Raw genomic sequence first — 11,883 nt, 5'->3', positions numbered from 1 at the left:
CATGGGACATTTTTGTCGCATTCTTGTAGAGTAATTTATCTTTTAACATGCTATTGTACCCTGCCAATAACACATTACAGTAAGGAAAAAGAAATCAAGATTTTAAGGACTATTCAGAACACTTGACATGGAGAAGGAAAACAAGTGATTGTAGTTGTACTTTGCAGTGTTAAATCAGAGCTTTCGAATTGCCTTTCTATCAGTGTATGACACAGGTATTTGGTATTGTTGGAAAAATAGTAAATAATCGAATAAAATTGGTGTCAATTATAATAAATTATACACTTGGTGAGTAGACTTAATTTTTAATTTAAAGTTACATTCATCTAATTATATCTATTTGTATTAGTGATTCAAAGTATATCAAAAGTGTGGGTCCCATAGCCATAGCTAAGAAAAAGTTAGCATCATTGAACGAAATTTGGACCCTCATACTTTAAACGAACGGGTGTTGGGAAGATTACAGATGCTGCAGACTGAACCGCAGCGACGAGGTCCTTCCATCTGAATCGATATTGTTTTAATAGATGAACATCAATGGAGAGTTGTATCAGTGCACTGTATATGAAGGACACACCTTTGCAACCAACAATGGAGGCCTAGACGAGACTACAAAAGGGAATTAACAACTTACAAAACAACGAAGTTATTCGAGAAACCCTTCTAAATTTATAATAAATATATAAAAAAGGGTAATCAAGTATAAATGGAAACCAATAGGCATGGTTTGTGATTGAAGGTCAGTCCTGCTGGTATTGGGTGCCCCGCATTCCAATCAATCAACGCATGTGCTCCTCCCCTTTGAGACAGATTTTGCCGCCTGGAAGCGGCTGCGTATTGCGTCCACCGCCAACTCTTTTTTCTGTGGACTCTGAAGTCATCATAAATATGATTCTCCTTTTTCATACAACTTTAGAAAGTAGTCCCTTAGCCCCCGTGATTATCCTTCCCATGGTAAATGATCATTTCCTTGTGTTACACGTTCACAAAATGATACCAGATTAGGTAAATAAAATTTAGCACCCAACATGTGGTATATCTCCAAACCCTTTCTTAATTGTCAATATCTAAATAAAGTTTTTTTTGGATAGGTAAGATTTTATTATCCAAATAAGAGTTCTTTACAAAAAAAATCCCATTCAAGGATCAAAGACAAACTATATACAACAAAAATGGTTAGCCTATACTCCAATTGTTACAAAGAAGCATATTAAAATTGTCAGGTCTATTGAGGTCTCTATTCCTAAGTTGAGCACCAACTATTTCTTTAATAGAACCAAGCAAATCTTCAACAGTTCGAGTCTTTCCTTGAAATATGCGTCTATTTCTCTCCTCCCAAATTTTGTAAATGAAAGCACACCAAGCAATCTTCGCGATGGAAGTTAGGAGAGATTTACCTTTTCAAGTAGAAGAAGCCCAAGCAAGCTTGTTCTCCCATGACATTTGAGGTATGGATAAGTGACAAAGATTTAAAATACCATTCCAAATAGAAGTAACTATAGTGCAGTTAACAAATAAATGGTTTCTCGTTTCAAGGGCGTTATTGCGAAGGATACAATAACTAGCAGTGGTGATTCCCATTCGTAAGAGTCTTTCCCTTGTAGGGAGCCGATCAAGGATTGCTAGCCAAGTAATAATACTGAATTTTGGGATGTGAAGGGGAAACCAAATAAGCTTATGCCAAGGAACTTTGTCATGCTTGATTCGAATCTCTTCCCAGATCTCTTTTGCATTCGTAACTCCTGCATTAAGAATGGGGATGGCCTCAGTTTTCAGTTTCAAAAGTCTATTGAAGGTGTAACTTGAGGAAGCACTTGTAGACATCTGATTAAAGTCTTTAGATTTGATCACATAGGTATGAGTCCATGCAATCCACAAGGATCCTTGACCAGCAAGAAGGTTTCGAATGAGTTGCATCATGCAGACCTTGTTCCAAGATTTTAAATCTTTTAATCCTAGCCCTCCTTCATATTTAGGACTGCAGATCATTCCCCAACTTACTCTTGCACCAGAGGCTGATGAGTCAGAGCCTTTCCATAAGTATCTTGAGCAAAGCTGATTGATTCTATTAATAACAGCTTGGGGAAGCAAGAATTGTCTACACCAGAAATTTACAATATTTTGTAAAACAGTTTTGATAAGTTCTAACCTTCCAGCATAGCTTAAATGCTTTCCAGATCATTGGTGGATCCTTGATCTGATATTGTCAATAAGAGATGAGCAATCCTTAGCAGTAAGTTTCCGAGGAATAAGTGGAACCCCAAGATATCTCACTGACAGAAGACCAAACTTGAAACCAGTAGAGATATTAATGAATCAAGGTTCCTAGGAGAAATTCCTACTGCAAAAATTTCAGATTTGGCCACATTAAGTTGAAATCCTGAGATTTCCTAGAATTTATTAAGAACATAAATAACTCCAGCAATAGATTCCAAATTTCCCTTACAAAAAATAAGAAGGTCATCTGCAAAAGTAAGATGGGTGAGACCAATTTTTTTGCATTTTGGGTGATACCCGAATAAACCTCTGGCAACAACAAGATTAAGGAGCTTTGAGAGAATGTTCATTGCTAGAACAAAAAGAATGGGAGATAATGGATCTCCTTGCCTTAAACCTCTTTCCCCTTTGAAATAGCTAATTAAAGAACCATTGAATAAGATTGAATATCTAGCTTCGGAGTAACAAGCTTCTATCCAAGCAATGAATTTATGAGGCAGTTCAATGGCTTTGAGAATAGAAGAAATGAATCCACAGTCAAGAGAGTAAAATGCTTTTTGAAGGTCAATCTTGATAGCACACCTTGGAGAAATGGATTTTTTTCCATAGCCTTTAACTAGGTCTTGGGCTAGAAGAGTATTGTCAATAATATTTCTACCCTTAACAAAGGTTGTTTGATTAAGAGTAATTATTTTAGGAAGCATATTTGTCAGCCTTTTAACAAGAATCTTAGTAATTGCCTTATAGACCACAGAGTAACAGGAGATGGGTCTATAATCTTTTACCTTGCTATGATTAGTGATCTTAGGGACAAGGGCAATAATGGTTGAGTTAAAAGCTGGTAAAATGAAAGAGTTATGGAAGAAGTATTTTACAACTTTTATCACATCCTCACCAACCATTGACCAGGTTGATTTAAAGAAGAATGGGGTGTAACCATCAGAGCCAGGTGCTTTATCATTTCCTTGACTGAAGAAAGCATTTTTAATCTCCTCATCAGTGATGTTTTTATCTAAATCTGCTAAAGCTTCAGAAGACAGATTAAGTTAGAGCAGATTTTTTAGAACTTTAGGATCAATACTTTTAACATTCGGATCAGCATTGCCCAGCTAGTTTTTTTAAAAATTTGAATTACTTCTGAGGCCATGTAATCAAAATCTTCAAGTCTGCTGCCTTGATCATTCACTAGGACTCTTATTGTATCTCTCTTATTTTTTGAAGCAATGATAGAGTGAAAGAATTTAGAGCATTTGTCACCCTCCTTGATCCATTGAATTTTAGCCTTCTGTTTTAAGAACAAAATTTCAGCTTGTTCTATAGAAGCGAACTCACTCTGAATAATAAGCTTAGATTCAATATAAGAAGTTATGTTGAGAGTAGAGAGCTGAATTTGTTCAAGCTCAGTTTTCTTTTGCTTGACCCTAGCAGAAATATTACTGTAACAATCCTTGTTTAAATTCCTCAAGCAAGTCTTAAGATTCTTTAGTTTTAGGAAAAAATACATCATTGGATTTCCTTGCATTGATTGTTGCCAAGAGCTTTGAATTTCAGGCAGGAAATTAGGGTGTTTGGTCCAGAAGTTAAAAAATTTGAAAGGTTTGGGGCGATTAGTATGGGGATCTTTGTTAAGCCAAACAAGAGCCATACAATTCTCAGAGGGCCATGGAGCAAGAAATTCCACAAAGGAATTATGAAAGGAGCTGACGTAATAAGAATTGACAAGAACTTTGTCAAGTTTTCTAGCAAGGTAAGATTTTTTTTGTTTATTGATCCATGTGAAGGTTGGTTCAAAGAAAGGATGATCTTGAAGGAGAAGATCTTGGATAGTGTCTTGGAAATCTTTCATTTCATTGGAAGTGTAAGAACCCAGGATGTAACGGTCAGAACTTTCAAAAGAATGGAGAAAGATATTAAAATCACCCTCTAAGATCCAGGGAAATGATCCAATATTAGAGTCAATGTCTTTTAAGTGTTACCAAAGTTGTTTTCTTTGTGAACCATCATTGTAACCATAAATAGCTGAGATAAAAAAAGGGACACCATTTCTAAGACCTTTAACAGTGATACTTTGGGCAGTAGCTTGGCAGAATGATAAATCCAAGCCTTTTTTCCAAAGGAACCAAATCCTACCATTTGAAGCATAGTCATAGTTTGTGTAGTAGTTCCAGTTACTGAATTTGAGTTTTATATTGTCTTCAAAATTTTTAGGTTTAACCCTGGTCTCTAATAGACAAAGAACATCAACCTTGTAGAGAATAGCCCTGTGCAAAACTTTATTCTGTTTTTAAGGATTATTTAATCCTTTGACATTCCAGAAGCAGAAAATCATTGAGATAAAGAGGTTGATTCACCCCAATAACTTTTTCAGAGACACATTTAGATTTGTCTAGGTGTTCCTTTTTTTTTTGAATTTCAAGTCTTTGATTAATAAAGCCACTCCCAAAGCAGCAGATTGGGGCTTTTTGCTATGATTTTCTAAGGAGTGAGAAGTTTCATCAACTGTACTTAAGACCTCAAATATGTTTGAGGATCCTTTTAATGATGTATTATTTTTTATTTTTACAGGTCGAACTCTTTCTCTTTTAGGAACGTTAGGAGCTTTAATAACATTTCCAAGAAGAGAATTATCATGTCCTTCAACAGAAGATTCAGTGTGAGGGAAAGGAGGTTTTGAAGTATTACAGACCTCAATTGAATCAGGAAATGGTTTAGGTGAATCATTAATGGCAGTAGGTTTAGAGATAGTAGAAACAATTTGAGGTATAGAAGATTTTGAAGTATTGCATACTTCATTAGAATCAGGAAAAGTTAGAGGTTGATCATTCTTGGCAGTAGAATCAGAGGGTGTCATTGAAGAGCTAGCTGTTACTTTAGTAGATTCTTTTTCTTTTAATGGATTCTCATTCTTTGTAAGAGAATTAAAAGACAAAGGAACTTGGTAAGAATCTGAATTACCAGGAAGATCAGGTTGCACAACAGGGAGTGATTCTCCTTTTTTCCTCCAAATTTGTAAATTAGCAGGAGGTGAAACTTTAGAAGCAAGGCAGTCATTCTCAGTATGACCAAACTTGTTACATTTTTTACAGTTATGTGGAAGCCAAAGAACTTCGACAAAAACAATAGTTGTTTGGCCATTTCCAAGAATTACTTCTATAGAATTAGGGATTTCATCTATCAGTCCAACCTCAACATAAATTTTAGCAAACTCTAATCTTGATTTAGAGTCAGTGACAGAGTCCATGGTTAGTAGGTTTCCTATGGCACTAGCTATGTAGCTAAGGCCCTCCATCGAAAACAGTTCGAGAAGTACATTGAAGAGATGTACCCACAGAGGAATTTTGGAAAGATTGAATTGAAGTCTTTTAGTGTTATACTCCCATTTCCTTAGGATTAGTGGCTTATTCAAGATATACCATGGACTATTATGCAGCACCCAATCCCTCTCAGAATCACTATTGAATGAAAAAATGTAAAGATTGTTGCCTGCGAAGCTTACCTGGACTCGAACGCCTTTTGAATGGTTATTCCACAGATTCTCGACCATCCTTTACATTGTTGTAAAATTGGGAGCAGCACCCAGAAATTGGCCTACCAATGAAGATCTCCATTCAGCAATTCCTACTTCGAAAACTTCTGGTGGAGGCTGGATAATAGGGTTTAAGTCACGAGATTTAGGGGCAAAATATTGTAGCTCTTGTCCAGATTAACATCCAAATAGCTTTCTCCAGTCCATTGAAGTGGAGAGAAGCATCACCGAAATGAGGAGAGAACCAGAAGAAACGAGAAAGATCACCGAAGACACACCGGAGTCTCAGTTCCGTTAGTCCTGCTAACGTACGCCTAGAGAAACCAGCTAACATGCGCTTTGAATAAATATTTTCTAAATAAACTTGTATCTTACTATTATTTTAATATTTAAACTTTTTAGAGTATAATTTGATTATTGAACAAGTTATGTATCTTACTATTAAATTAATAGTTAAATATATTATTTTTAAATATTTTGTTATAAAAAGGTTTTGTGTATTTAAAAATATTTTATTTTATCAATAACAAGTTAGTCTAACAAGATGAAACATAAAATTTCTTAAGTAACTTTAAAAGTTCAAATTGTTAAGTTTACGGATGGAAATAAATTGTGTTGAGAAGATTACCTCTATATTAAACTTATGTAATACTCAATTTAAAATTAATAGATTAATATATCAAATATCGGTGATTATATAAAAATATATATTTTTTATCGTAACAAATTAAATTATTTAAAAATATTATTTGAATTTTAAAATTTAAATTGAACTAATATTTAAAATAATTTAGAATTTAAATTATTGAAATATTAAATTAATAATTAAATATATTTATAAAGTTTAAAACATTATTTAATGGTGTCAGTTATAATAAATTGAGAGCATCGACCATGAATCCACGTGGACGTCTAATTCTGTCATGACCAACTAACCTTTTACTTTTCTTTTTGAGTTTTTTTGGTTGCTGTGGAATCGAAGGCAAATAAAGGAAAAGACGAAGGTAAAACTCGAAACAGAGTTTTGCTTGCTTTACTTCTCTGGATCGATGACAGTTTTGTGCGAGTGTTTGTTTGCTTGTTTTATATGATTCTTTGTTTTGGATCTCATCTTTCATTCGAATCATAACTTGTTTTCCAACATAAACCAGATTCACTTGTCTTTGCTTTTAGGGTTTTTATATATTTGAATAGATCGACTCACTGTGTTTGCTTCTTTTCCCCATCCTTGATTTAGAATATCACTGTTTCTCTTTTGCTTGTTCTGGGGTTTATTCTCGCCTTTCCCTTTTTTTTTCAGAAGCCCCACGCTCTTTGCTTTTGCATTGTCATTTATAAATTTATAAAAAGATAAAATAATCTCATTGACCAAAAATCCCATATAATATACGATTTTAACTAACTTTTTCCGGATTTACCAAAATGACCAACAAAATCGCAATGCGATCGCTAATTCGCAACACGATCTCCATTATCGCAAATTCGCGTTGCATTTTCGCAATGCGATAGTTGAAAATCGCGTTGCGATGGTCTACAGTGTCGTTGCGATTTTCCCAATTCGCAATGCGAATAAGTAAATCGCAACGCGAATTGGGAAAATCGCAATGCGAATAAGTAAATCGCAACGCGAATTGGGAAAATCGCAATGCGATACTGACTATCGCAATGCGATAATACAAAATCGCAACGAGATACTTACTTTCGCAACGCGATACTGACTTTCTCAACGCGATTCTGACTTTCGCAACGCGATAATACATAATCGCAATGCGATTTTCAAAGCGCCATTAGTATCCTGGCCAAGTATTTTATTTTTAAATTCCAAACACGAATATTAATATATTGAAACACTGAACCGTCCACAGTATATCCCGTAATCGCAACTCATAACCTAAAACCTAAAATCACAACTCAGTCTCATCTCCATCTCTCACTCTCTCACCCATCTCCGACGAAATCCGTCCCCATCTCCGGCGAAATCCGTCTATCTCCATCTCTCAGAGTCACCCTCACAATCAGAAATGAAAAATCAACCAAATCAACCAACGAGGGTTAGTTTTTTTAATTATTTTATTTTTGAAATTTTTGCATTATTATTAGGTTTTTCATATTGAAATTGATGATAAGTTTACTGGTAATTTCAATAATAGATTAACCATTTCACTTAGATTGCTTATTAAATCAACCGAGAATCGCAACGCGAAATGAAAATCGCAACGCGATTTTAGTTTCGCTTTGCGATTCTCTCGTTGCGATAGTCATTTTCGTGTTGCGATTTTCATTTTCAGAAGCTATTCTTCTTCTGCAAATTGAAACTTGAATGAATTGCATTACTTCAACAAAAAAACAAAGACAAATAAGAAATTCACAGTGTTGCAAATTTAAGTTTGAAGAATAAACTACTACTCTTTATGTTTATTATTGTTTTTGGTATATCTTCACAGTGTAGTTTTTGGTATATCTAACTTAGTATGTTTATTGTTTTTGTAGAACTTTTATTCGGCTCAATTAACCTTAAGAAATAAAGTCAGCCTGGCCAAAACAATTGCGTCGAAGCTTTCACCTGCACAAAGAAAAATGTTTGAGGATACTTGCTTCGGGCCATGGCTGAAAGTACAACATCCCGGTGGAGATGCGATGTTGACACACCTATTTCTTCAAACCATGACTAGGGATCTACCAGATACTATACAATGTCGTGATGAAGAGATATGGTTTGATTTTCCACCGGCGTATACGTGTTTTGGGCGGGAGGAGTTTTGCTTAATCACCGGTCTACGCTTCGGACACGATGATGCAGGTCGGTACACTAGACACATTACCCGCCCATCATGGTTATCCCGGGTTTTTCCTGAGCTGGAGAGGCCGAATCTACACGTGGAAGACCTGACGATATTATTGAATAAGAAAGATGGTTTTACTCGGATGGATGACGTCAACGTTGTCCGAGTATACCTTCTAATTCTTTTGCATGCCGGCTTTTTAGGCAGAGAGGCCAGACAACCTATTCCAAATGATCTAATCAAATTGGTAGAAGACCTAAATGCGTGGAACCTGTTTCCGTGGGGCTCGTATTTATGGAAAGCGACATGGAATAAGTTATCGTTTGCCTTGTATGATCGAAAAAGTTTGCATGGCGATGGTTCCAAATACACTTTGACAGGCTTTATTTGGGCCTTTAAGGTAAGAATTTTTATATAATGTTTCCAAAATTATAAGTAATTATTTAACAATTACTAATGTTTGTTATTATATTGTTTGTAGATTTGGATATTTGAGGCATTTCCCGCCATGAAGACATATGCAATAAAAACTTCAAATAATATTCCCAGGGCTATTTCCTGGAAGAGGAAACGAACCTTGCAATGGGAAGATTTACTATGGTATACGACAATAAATAATGTAAGTTAACATAAATACTACCATATGTTTATAAACAAGTTATTACTAGTACACGTTTAACTTTGTTTGAGCTTTTATATTGTTAGGAGGCCAACACTCCTCTACAGAGGCTGACACCCACGGAAGCTGAGCTTGCCACTAATTGGTGGCAAGCTAGTAAGCGTTTTTTTGATGGAACGGTTGATGAGCAGCCTCCACTTCGGGAGCCATCACCTCGCCCAGAGCTATCACCTCACCCAGAGCCATCATCTGATCGACCCGGCTATACACCTCCACAACGACAGCCATCACCTATTATGTCACATCATCGAGCCTCTTCTCTACCATCACCGCAAGATAGGCGACCGGCAAAGATGCCACGACGTTTATCTCCCTGTTCTCCACCTCTACCTCAACGGGATGAGTTAGGGGAGTTACGTGATGAGGTCAATGCCTTGCGTGAGGAGGTCGGTACTTTACGCAAAGACGATGGTGCATGGCGTGTTGAGGTGTCTACATTACGCGGTGAGGTAGCCGCTCTACGTGAGATGGTAGCATCGTTGCAGAATGAGGTTCATACTCTACGTAACGAGGTAAGTTTAAGATTTTTCATACTCGTAATTCATTCAGTTGCTGCCAATACTGCTAAACTGTTTTTGTTAGTATTTGTTTTTGGTTTTGTTTTTGTCTTTTGGTTGAAGTAATGCAATCCATTCAAGTTTCAATTTGCAGAAGAAGAATAGTTTACTTTCGCAACACGAAAATGACTATCGCAACGTGGAAATGGCTATCGCAATGCGAAATGAAAATCGCAACGACAAAATCGGAATGCGAAATGAAATCGCAACGCGAAATGAAAATCGCAATGCGATTTGTGTTTCGCGTTGCGATTTTGTCGTTGCGATTTCATTTCGCGTTGCGATTTTGTCGTTGCGATTTTCATTTCGCATTGCGATAGCCATTTCCGCGTTGCGACGATTTTCATTTCGCGTTGCGATTTTGTCGTTGCGATTTCATTTCGCATTGCGATTTTGTCGTTGCGATTTTCATTTCGCATTGCGATAGCCATTTCCGCGTTGCGATAGTCATTTTCGCGTTGCGATTTTAAGTTTCGTGTTGCAAAAGTAAACTATTCTTCTTCTGGAACGTTTATATATGTTGTCTTTTTAAATGTTTATATAAGTGCTTACTTCTGGAATGTTATCTGAGCATTTTGTGAACTATGATAGAATAATGACTTGGGTGAATACAATGCTAGTTTGAAACATATTTGTCTTTGTTTAATATCATGTCTGTTTATTTACTGATTTATGTATTAATTTTGTTTAGCGGCCCGATAAGGTGGATGCTTTACGTCGGGTTTTCCTTGCACGACGGAGTTCACACATCAGACGGCGTGGACGTGCTATTACGTCTCCGTTCACCCCAATGGTGCGAAGACTCCGCAAGAAGAAGCCCGACTCACCGATCATCCCTCAAGAGTCCCCTCCAATCGTTCAAGAGGCCCCTATTCTCCCTCAAGATTCCCCCCACCGTTCAAGAGGCCACTGTCATCGTTGAAGAGGTCCCTCCCACCATTCCAGAGCCCGATTCACATGGGGTAATATATCGAAGTATTGAGAAACCCCCACCGGTTCCGGACATGATGGATGAGAGTTGGCTCTCGTATGAGTTACCGGCTAGTACCCTTCCGGTATCTGAAGTGGAGAGGAGACAACTACCGGAAACAATTGTGGATAATACCCTTTGGGCTAAGACCGCAGTTGATTTTTATCTACATGAGCGGAGCCAAGGGTGTTACACTGACATCAGCAAACTCAACGATGAAATATTTTTGTTGCTTGATCGGTCTTGGTGGGGTGTGCTATTAGGGGTTGAAGACAGTGGCTATTTGGATGGGGAGGTAAGTCTTATATTTGTCTTATATATGATTTTGATTAATTTGTTTAAAAATTAATGTAATTCACTAATATATGTATTTTTTTGTAAAACAGTATATCGATGCGTGGGTGTCACGTCTACTAATAATAAGGAAGCTTAGGAAAAATAAAAAAAAATCGCTATATACAATAATGCTGACGGCTTTTCACGCAGTTCACTTGAAGAATCAACGAGATGAATCATTTTTGTTGGGCAATGGACAAGCTAAACTTTATCCTGCATGGTGGGAGGTCGATAAGGTTAGTGTTTATTTTTTAAATTTTTTAAAGGTGTTCATAAATAAGTGCACAAATAAATGAATTATTACTTATGATCGCAGGTGTTTATCCCTGTTTTGGAACGTCGTCACTGGCTTCTCGTCCAACTTCAGCTCCCATCCCTGAAGATAATAGTGTATGACAGCATGATCAATTACATATCACTGTCTGATTTGAGAGATATTTTCAAGGGATGGAGCTCTCATTTGGCTAAATTCTTGGATGGGATTAAGTATTGGAGTCATTCTAGACACAAGAAGCCAAAGAAGTTCAATGTCACAGTTGTTAGAGACGAGACCGTGCCACAGCAATCGCCGGGAGCCAGAGGGGATTGTGGTCCTCTCGTATGCCTTTGCTTGGCGCGTTTGACGACGGGAAGCACAGAGTTTTTACCTCCCACCGATAGAGATAGAGCTGCAGTAGGCTTGTGGTTTCGGCATTATATGGCTAGAGCAATATATTCGAGACGCTGCCTACCTGCATCCGTGTTATGAAAGTGTCCATTGTTAATTGGTAAGTCAAATGCAAGTTTTGTTAACATATATACTTCTTTTGGTTTGA

At 36.8% G+C, this 11,883-nt stretch overlaps 1 protein-coding gene across 1 annotated transcript; it reads right to left on the bottom strand.

Moving 5' to 3' along the window:
• Window positions 1-1,401: 1,401 nt before the first annotated feature.
• On the bottom strand, window positions 1,402-5,761 carry LOC120213999. Its single transcript, XM_039212016.1, has 5 exons — window positions 4,781-5,761; window positions 4,194-4,495; window positions 3,550-4,103; window positions 2,515-3,244; window positions 1,402-2,098 (listed from the first exon to the last, which is right to left on the bottom strand). Exons 1-5 carry the CDS (start codon window positions 5,759-5,761, stop codon window positions 1,402-1,404), a joined length of 3,264 nt encoding a protein of 1,087 aa, XP_039067947.1.
• Window positions 5,762-11,883: the final 6,122 nt, after the last annotated feature.

Source organism: Hibiscus syriacus, unplaced genomic scaffold, assembly GCF_006381635.1.
Source record: "Hibiscus syriacus cultivar Baekdansim isolate YM2019G1 unplaced genomic scaffold, ASM638163v2 tig00110050_pilon, whole genome shotgun sequence".
NCBI lineage: Eukaryota > Viridiplantae > Streptophyta > Magnoliopsida > Malvales > Malvaceae > Hibiscus > Hibiscus syriacus.
This window is presented reverse-complemented; position numbering and strand designations above follow the sequence as displayed.